The sequence below is a fragment of the Hyaena hyaena genome, unplaced genomic scaffold (genome assembly GCF_003009895.1).
Source record: "Hyaena hyaena isolate Hyena2069 unplaced genomic scaffold, ASM300989v1 scaffold_1349, whole genome shotgun sequence".
Classification (NCBI taxonomy): Eukaryota; Metazoa; Chordata; class Mammalia; order Carnivora; family Hyaenidae; genus Hyaena; species Hyaena hyaena.
In genome coordinates this window covers 213,025-222,931 of record NW_024081983.1, presented here as the reverse complement: position 1 = coordinate 222,931, position 9,907 = coordinate 213,025, and the positions used below count along the sequence as shown (strand labels likewise).

General features: G+C 40.1%; 1 protein-coding gene and 1 non-coding gene across 2 annotated transcripts in view; one reads left to right on the top strand and one right to left on the bottom strand.

Annotated features, from left to right (window-relative positions):
• Positions 1-346: 346 nt before the first annotated feature.
• LOC120225194 lies at positions 347-448 on the bottom strand. Its single transcript, XR_005526762.1, has one exon. It is a non-coding gene; the product is annotated as a U6 spliceosomal RNA (small nuclear RNA).
• Positions 449-7,681: 7,233 nt separating this feature from the next.
• The window catches only part of HEPH (hephaestin), a 103,296-nt gene continuing 101,070 nt past the window's right edge, over positions 7,682-9,907 (top strand). Inside the window, 2 exon segments of the mRNA XM_039223452.1 lie at positions 7,682-7,709; positions 7,712-7,826. Coding sequence (XP_039079383.1) covers positions 7,682-7,709; positions 7,712-7,826 — 143 coding nt within the window.

Sequence of the window (9,907 nt, the reverse complement as noted above, 5' to 3'; positions counted from 1 at the left end):
GAAATACAAAAAAAGAAACAAAAGTGAGTTTATATTCACTTTCCAAGTTATTTTTAAAAATAATATATGAATTTTTGAAATTTAAACATTAAATTTCAAAATGAAAAAATGCAAATCACTCTTGTTAAAGGAAACCACTGTTAAAAAACATATTTTTATAATGCCTTTCAGAAAAAAAATCCTTATCCTACCATACAAGTATATACATATACATAGATGTGTGTGGATATATGTGTGTGCATGTGTGTATCTTAAAGCAAATGCAAGATGCTCACTGTTTTGTACCGTGCCTTTTACTTAATGGTATATCTTGCAGATATTTTTTCATATATGCATTCACATATACATATATTCAACACATTTTACCAGTTTGAATTTCATCCTTACCCAGGGGTCCTGCTAAACTCTGTATTACTCTAATTTCAGTCAATACAGCAAGCACTGCTGGAGGGCATTAAGTAAGGAGAAATTATAATCACCTTTATGATTTGGCAAAAGTAGTTTTGGCTGTTATTTAAAGAGCAGAATTGTCGGAGACTGCACTGGCCATGTCCAGGGGTCCCTGAAGGATGGACGGTGTCGGCGAGGGAGAGACTGAGAGAGCCCCGAGAATCTTTCTGGTCACCAGGCAGGCATCTCCGCTCTGACTGGGACTCAACTTTATTTTATAATTAAGTGTTTGGGGGACTGCACAGAAGTGGCATTTGCCTTAGACAATGATTTCTGATAACAAACTTCTTTGATATGTAAGAATTTCCCAGAACTTAGATTTGTAGAAGACTTCTGCATAACCTTTATCAATAGTGATTGAGGTAGGTGACTTAGATGCTTATCCTATGGGGAAGAAAGGTATCTTTAGCATACAAGACAGTTTTTAGCATAAAAAGGGTGAAGTTACTTCTTTGTGAGCAGGGGAAAACAGGTCTTTAAGGAAACACCTCCACTCCCATAATCACAAAAGAAGAAGTTCCTCAGTAGGTTCCTTCACAGGGAGCAATCAGCATATTCAAGGCCAGAATAAGTCACTCCAAATGCTGATAACAAATGCCTGGGGGGGGGGGTTAGTTCTCCAAGCAGAAACAATTGGATGGGGGTGGAAATCTGCCCTTAATTCTAAATTAGGCTCTTTGTCTCAGGGCCAGACTCAACTGTAATTCATGTTCTTAGCCCCCTTTATTATCTAAGTCTTGGATCTGCAAGGCCCATAGGAAGAGCCTTTTAACAATCATCCATAATGTTTTCATCTGAAATCTCTTTTGAAAAGACAGGAATATGCTTTTCTTTATGAGCAATCTGTGGGGAATATTGGCCTGATCTGGAATATTGTGAGACCTGGTCAATACCAGCAGCCTCATTTCCAATATGAGCCAGTAGTGGCAGAAAGAGATACCAGTTTTCATTTCTCATGGCAGGAGCTGTGCAAATGCTGCCATTTCCTCACTGTGACTGTCATCCAGCGAGGCCTGTGCGGCTCCCAGCACAGAATGTGCCGGACAGGAATGAAGGCAAAAAGAACAGCAATGATCCTATTAAGAAATGAGAATGGCACCGTCCCTCATCATCAGGGAAATGCAGATCAAAACCATACTGAGATGCCACTTCATGCTGGTCAGAGTGGCTAAAATGAACAAATCAGGAGACTATAAATGCTGGTGAGGATGTGGAGAAATGGGCACCCTCTTACACTGTTGGTGGGAATGCAAACTGGTGCAGCCCCTCTGGAAAACCGTGTGGAAGTTCCTCAAAAAATTAACAATAAAACTACCCTATTACCCAGCAATAGCACTGCTAGGAATTTACCCCAGGGATATAGGAGTGCTGATGCATAGGGGCACATGGACCCCAATGTTCATAGCAGCACTCTCAACAGTAGCTAAAACATGTAAAGAGCCTAAGTATCCATCAACTGATGAATGGATGAAGAAGATGTTGTTTATCTATACAATGGAATACTACATGGCAATGAGAAAGAATGAAATGTGGTCATGTGTAGCATCATGAATGGAACTTGAGGGTGTTATGCTGAGTGAAATAAATCAGGCAGAGAAAGACAGATACCATATGCTTCCATGTATAGGAGAATTAGGAGAAACTTAATGGAGGACCATGGGGGAGGAGAAGGGGAAAAAATAGTTGGGGAGAGGGAGGGAGGCAAACCATGGGAGACTTGAATACTGAGAACAAACTGAGTGTTGAAGGGAGTGGGGAAGAGGGGAAGGGGGGTGATGGGCATGGAGGAGGGCACTTGGAATGAGCAGTCGGTGTTATATGGAATCCAACCTGATAATAAACTATGAAGAAAAAAATAAAAAATAAACATTAAAAAAAAGAAAAGAAATGAGCATGGCTCAGACTAGTGGATGGCAGTGGCCAAGCAGAGAAGTGGCTGTACTCAAAAGATATTTAGAATACAAATATCACAGGACTTGTCATTGGAATGCATTTAGAGTGAGGCAATAACTAGGAATCTTGGATGACATTCAGAGATTAGAGAAATGAGAGTGTGTAGGAAGATGCTGTAATCTTCCTGAAGCTTATCCTGATGCCCATCCTTTGAAAATTACCTCTCCCTTTTCTTAAATGGTATATCACTTTGTATAGGCCTCCCTCTCTCATTTACTATGTTCTTTAATACTAATGAAAAACTTTATTCCTGCATTGTTTAATTCTTGTTTACTGACAGCTTCTTACTAGTGGTGGGGGGCAGATAGCCAGGTGTAAGGAAAGTAGAGGGGGTAAAGAAAAAGATTAGCATTAATTGGTCACCTATTTTGTGTTAGGCCCTTTTATAGACATCCTTCCATTTTATTTTCACAACTTGATTTTACAGGTGACATATTAAGGCTCAGAGAATTCAAGTAACTTTCCCAAGATCACACACTTCAGGAAGAGGCAGAGACAGGATTCAAACAAGAATTGTTCATGCCCAAAAGCCACAATCAGGAAGCCACATAATATAAGAGTAAAGTAGGAGCTGATGCAATTAATAGAGCTGTTCAAGAAAGGCAGCCAAAAAACAAGACATATTAACTGAGCATGATGGGGAAAGAGCTTCGCCAAGTCAGGTAGGAAGGGTCTCGGGCAAAGGAAATTGGTAAATAAGCGTTGGGAGGATGTTTACAGCGAGTCTACATGAATAAGGTAAGGGTGCTGAAGGAACTATACTTTTGGTCTGGGGACATAGATAAATACTGAAGACCAGGAATGTCAAGAGCCCAAGACTCATTTTCAAGTTAGCCAGCAGGGGGTGAGTTTCAAAACAAGCATCCCTGAGATTTGAGCAGTGGTTCTCAAAGTGTGGTCCTCAGTCCAGCAGCATCAGAGTCACCTGGCAACTTGTTGAAAATGCAGATTATCAGGTCTCACCACAGATTTAATGAAGCAGAGACTCAGTGCCTTAACAAATCCTCCAAGGAATTCTGGTGTATCCTCAAGGATGAGACTCATTGCTTTGGAGGACTGAAGAAAGCAGCAGATAGAATTCAAGAACCAGTGTTTCCTGAGGGAACCCAGGACAGTTACACATTGTAGCAGTGTAGCTCAATCCTTCAAAGCATGATGGTGCCTACTGGTCAAAGTGATGGTGGGGACTGTAAAGAGAGGGTGATTGCTGGGAAATCCCTTTCCTCCCTGAACCTCTCCACTTTTTTCCATAGTTTTTTGTTGTTGTTGTTTTTGTTGTTTTGTTTGTGTTCTTTAGAACTATTAAGGGCAAGCTCATCAAATGATCCTGTGATAAAGCAGACAGACTGGCTCTGCTGGGACACTGCCCATGAATTTTTTTTTGTTTATTTATTTTTGAGAAGTGGAGAGGGGCAAATAGAGAGGGAAACAGTATCTGAAGTGGGCTCTGTGCTGACAGCAGGGACCCTGATGTGAGGCTCGAATTCATGAACCATGAGATCATGATCTGAGCCAAGAGTCAGACACTTAACCGACTAAGCCACCCACACACCCCTGCGCATGGCTTTTATTTTCACTAAGTATCTTATGCTATCACTAAACTTCACTGTAAGAAGGATGGAAAGGAAAAATAAAACATTTATTGAAGGTCCCTAATGTGTTGAGCAGTGTGCTAATCGTTCATGCAAATGAACCATGAGCTTATTTAATGAGCTTACTTAATCCTCACAATGTTTCAGTCATGGAAGTTTTTGTTGTTGTTGTTGTTGTTGTTGTTTTGAGAGAGAGAGAGAGAGGCAGAGGAAGAAGGAGAGAATCTTAAGTAGATTCCACACTCAATGAGGAGCCTGATGCAGGGCTTGATCTCATGACTATGAGGTCATGAACTGAGCCGAAATCAAGAGTTGGAGGCTCAACCGACTGAACCACCCAGGCACCCCCAGTCACTGACATTTTATTGTTTCCACTTTACAGATGAAGAACCAGTGGCTCAGAAAGGTTAAGTAACATAGTTCAGAAAAAAGTCATACAGGATACAATCTCTAGTCCTTCTGATTTCAAACACCATGCTTCTCACACTAGATAGTAAGGGACCCTGTGAACCTCTCATCTAGCCATCCCAGAGCCACACACTTGTGACTATCCATACAGAGTTAACCTGGAAATATCAATTAGGTGAATTGATGAATGGATGGATTAGTGACAGAATTTGAAACTTAAAGGATTTTTCTCCCTCCCTCCCTCCCTTTCTCTGTCTCTGTCTCTGTCTGTCTGTCTCTCTCTCTCTTTCTTTCTTTCTTTTCTGTTACTTAAGTATAATTAACATACAGTGTTATATTACTTTCAGGATTACACTGTAATGATTCAACAATTCTAAACATTGCTCAGTGCTCATCAAGTTAAGTGTACTCTTGATCCCCTTTATCTATTTCATCCCTTCCTTCAACCACCTCCCATCTGGCAGCCGCCAGTTTGTTCTCTGTATTTAAGATTCTATTTTTTAACCTTTTTGTTTGTTTGCTTGGTTTCTTAAATTTCACTTATGAAGGAAATCATATGGTACTTGTCTTTCTCTGACTGACTTACTTTACTTAGCATTATAGTCGTTAGGTCCATCCATGTTATTGCAAATGGAAAGATTTCATCTTTCTTATGCCTGAGCAATATTCATTGTATTTGTATATACACTCCAAATCTTTCTAATCCAATCATCTATCAATGGATACTTAGGTTGCTTTCATATCTTGGTTATTATAATAATAATGCTGCAATAACATAGGGGCGAATATGTATTTTCAAATTAGTGTTTTTATTTTCTTTGGATAAATACCCACTAGTGAAATTACTGGATCATATGGTTATTTTATTTTTATTTTTTCATATTTATTTACTTTTTGGGAGAGTGCAAATGAGGGAAGGGTAGAGAGTGGTGGACAGAGGATCCAAAGCGAGTGGACTTCACAGTGACAGGCTGACAGCAGCAAGCCTGAGGTGGGACTTGAACCTAAAAACCGCAAGATCATGATCCAAGCCAAAGTTAGACGCATGACTGAAAGAGCCACCCAGTTGCCCCTATTTTTATTTTTTGAGGAAACTCCAACCTGTTTTCCATAGTGGCTGCACCAATTTGCATCCCCACCAAGGGTCTATTAGGGTTCTTTTCTCTACACATCCTCTCTAACATTTGTTATTTCTTGGATTTTGATTTTAGCTATTATGACCAGTGTGAGGTGATATCCCATTATAGTTTTGATTTCCATTTCCCCGATGATGAGTGATGTTTAGCATACTTTCATCTGTCCTTGGCCATCTATATGTTTTCTTTAGAATAATTTCTATTCAGGTCCTCTACCCATTTTTAAATCAGATTATTTGGGGGGGATTGAGTTGTATAAATTATTTATATATTTTGGATATTAATCCCTTGCTGGATATATTATTTATAAATATTTTCTTCCATTTAGAAGGTTGCTTATTTTTTTCTTTTCTCTTCTTTTTTTTTTTTTTTTTGAGACTTAAGGGACTTTAGAGTACATTCTGGTCTTATGTTTCTCAAATGTGTTTTTAGAGCCATCAAGATTCCTTGCTGGTGCTCCAGGATTAAGCACATTGCCTGGGTGGTCAGCCATACAATTGGACAAGTCCCTGGGTCCCCTTAGCCTTAAGTATTTTCTTTCTTTCTCCTAGCCTTACCAGAAAAGCTACACTTTCGCCTTCCATAGGTAGTGGGGGTTACTGTAAGATTCTGTTTGGGAAATAGTTTTGCTGCCAAAAATAATTTTGAAAAATCACAAATCTAAACCACCTTCTTCGTTTTACAGGTTAGGTACTGAGTCCCATAAAGGCAAAATGATTTGTCCAAGATTACCTGTGTTTTCTTTAGTAATATAACTAGAACTTAAAATCAGGATTCTTGAGGGGCTCCTGGGTGGCTCACTTGGTTGAGTGTCCGACTTCGGCTCAGGTCATGATTTCACATTCGTGGGGTCGAGCCCTGCATCAGGCTCTGTGCTGAATGCTTGCTCAGAGCCTGGAGCCTGCTTTGGATTCTGTGTTTCCTTCTCTCTTTGCCCTCCCATGCTCACACTCTGTCTCACTCTGTCTCTCTCAAAAAAATGTAAAAACAAAATTTTAAAAATGAAATAATTTTTAAAAAAATCAGGTTTCTTGAAATATTCTTTTTTTCCCCACGAATTAGTACAGCTTGTTTTCTAAGAATAATTTAGATTAATTTCTTTATTGAAAAATTTGAAGTGATAACTTATTTTTTGGAATTTATTTTTTTTGCCAGATACTCTGCTAAATAGTTCATATGTATAATTTTATTTCATTTTTCATAAAAGCCTTAGAAAATAGATACTATTATTATGTTCAATTTTTCAGAGGTAAAACTGAGGCTTAGAAGGATTTAATGACTTTTCCAAGGTCAGAGACTCACGAAGTTGTAGAGTTGGGATTTCAATCCAGGATGTCAGATTCCAGTTTCTGTGCTCTTAATAAGTTGCCATGTTGCAAGTGTTTATATTTCAAAGCAGTCTATAGCAGGGTTATTTAAACTACAGTTTGTGGGCCAAATTTGTCTTGCTTCTTGTTTCTTAAATTAACTTTTATTGGTTCACAGATATATCCAATGTGCTGCAATGGCCTACTTTAGTACTTATGACAGAGAGAGGCTATATATTCTCCAAATAAAATATTTATTAACTTGCCCTTTACTGAAACAGTTTACCAACTTCTATTCTATAGGTATCAACTTAAACGTTTTTAGGTGTCTCCTGAGGAAAGACACCAGAATTATGCCTAGGACTTGTAGAAGAGGTAGGTGTGTGTGCCCTGCAGTAAATTGCTGAGTGAATAATACAAGCTCAGAAACCTAGCCTCTTTGGCCTCCCCCAGCCTTCATTGTGTTGACTTAAGTATGTCTATATTACCTGTTTCTTGTTGTCTTTTATGAGTCAGAACAGAGGTCTTATCCCTTCCACTCCCTGTCATAAATGCCTTAGAGCCTGGACTTGGATCTCAGCTTAATGGGTTTGATCTCCACCTTCCTCCTTTAACTCCAAGTTCTACATCTGTGCCAAGTAGGGAAAGAGGCAGATAACCCAAAGGGCTGCTGTGGCCTGATCCAGCTTCCTTTGATCACTAAGCATTTCTGAGGGAACTGTAGCTTGTGACTACACCCTTCTCTGTCAGTTGCTTCTACTTGGCTAAGCCTGAGGTGCTGTCTGTGGGGACAGCACCTAAGTGTCTAGGCACTCTTAAACACCTCCACTGGTTTATGGCCCAGACTTTGCCCTACCAACTCAGTCTTTGAAAGTCCTCCTCCCTGGATCCTGCTCCAGACACTTTGAATCCAGGAGAGAAAGATGTGTCAAGCCTGCCCAGAGAACAGCATCTGCTTCTAGCCCAGATCTCGTCACAAAGTAAGGATACTAAGTGGTGGAACAACCATCATACTTGTCTCCTTCCTATATCTGGTTCTGTTGGGTAGATGCAGTCCTTTCCAAAGTGGAATGGTGTTCTTTGCCTTTTCTCCACAAATTACTCAGTACCCATTCTTTCCTTACACTTTGCATATTTGAAACTTCTTTCTTGTCTACTCTTAATATAAAGAATATGATGTCTTTATGGAATCCCAGATATGTAATTTATAGAGCTTGGAGGGTCTGTATCTAGTTGTAGACTTTTATTATTCAAATGGAGAAACTGTAGCCAGGAGAAAAGAAGAGACTGGGCCAAGGCCAAATGGCTGATTACTGCCAGAGCAAACCAGGGCTGGAACCTAGGGCACTTGACTAAGGCTAGTCACTTTCCACTACCCTCTCTTTCCAGCAGGGAAAAGGGTGGCCTTTGTTTTTTTTTTTTAAAAAAAAAAAAAAAAACCCTCCACACTCCAGTTTCACTTGGAAATTTTAGGGGCCATTTGCTCTTTTTTTTTTTTTTTAGCTTTTTTAAAATTTAATATTTCTTTTTTTTTTTTAATGTTTTATTTATTTCTAGGAGAGAGAGAGAGACAGCGTGAGCAGGGGAGGGTCAGAGAGACAGAGAGTCACAGACTCTGAAACAGGCTCCAGGCTCTGAGCTGGCAGTCAGCACAGAGCCCGACGCGGGGCTCGAACCCACGAACCGCAAGATCATGACCTGAGCGAAAGTCGAACGCTTAACCGACTAAGCCACCCGGGCGCCCCTAAAATTTAATATTTCTAATTCTTCTTGGTCTTCTTAGATTTTAGGATATTGGCCTATCTTACAGCTACATTGGTATCCTTCATGGAAAAATGTTGTTAATATAGTCCTGGGTTTTAATTCTAGGAGTTGCTAGAAATTGCAGAGGCAGAACTAATGTACATTTAAAAAAAAAAAATCTAGGGGCACCTGGGTGGCTCAGTCGGTGAAACCTCTGGTTTAGGCTCAGGTCTTGATCTTGTGGTTCATGCGTTCAAGCCCCATGTCGAGCTCCATGCTCATAGCTCAGAGCCTGAAGCCTGATTTGGATTATATCTCCCTTTCTCTTTGCCCACCCCCACCCCCCGACTCATGCTCTCTGTTGCAGGCTCACTCTCTCTCTCTCTCAAAAATAAATAAACATTAATTTTTTTTTAAATTAAAAATCTAGCAGTGACTGGTGGGCAGCAGGCACATAATTTTGAAGTCACTTTTCTCATCTCAAAAAGGTTCTCTGTTTCTCCCCCATAGCAGCACAGTGTGGTAGTGTGGTGGCTAAAAGTCTAGACAGACCCAGTAAAAATCACATCTCAACTTCTACTTCCTAACTGTGGGACCTTGAACAAGTTGCCTTCCCTCTCAGAGACTGGTTTTCTTCAGTTGTAAAATAAGAATAAGAGCAACTGTTTCACAGGATAATCATGAGGCTTAAAGAATGCATGTAAAGTGGTTAGCCTAGGGCCTGACATGTAGAAAGCTTTTCTGTTTTATTACTAGTTTCATTTTTCTCTATTACCAAGCAATAATAGCCTCAGAATAACAGATATGGCTGATAATCTTGCTTCACAGCAGGAAGGAAATAAGTTGGTGGCAGTGGGCCCTTCCCACATCTAATAATCCTTGCAAAGGGCTCCATTTCTGATATAGGGCTGTTGGAATCTGTAAGCTTTGACTAGCCACACTGGCAGTGCATTATCTTCTCTTTTTCAGCAAAAGACCAACTACCAAGTTTCAATAACAAAAATGCAGCCCACACCCTGTGATTCCTCCTGAGATCCTAACCAGGGTTTAGAAAACATCAAGATATGGTCAAAGAACCATCTAGTGTTTTGTACCAAACCAGAACAAATAAGACATTCCTATATAAGGCACCCAGCGCTGCCCTCTCTTCTGTCCACCCCACCCCAGTACCACCAGCCAAATTGGAAATTTGGACTTAATTTATGAGAAAGGCGTTGTAGCACTGTCTCTCCCTGGGGTCTGCAGTGCAGCACTAGGCTGCTGACATGAATATGGAAGGGTTTACTTTGGCAAAGGTAAGCTTTCTTTCTTATCTTTC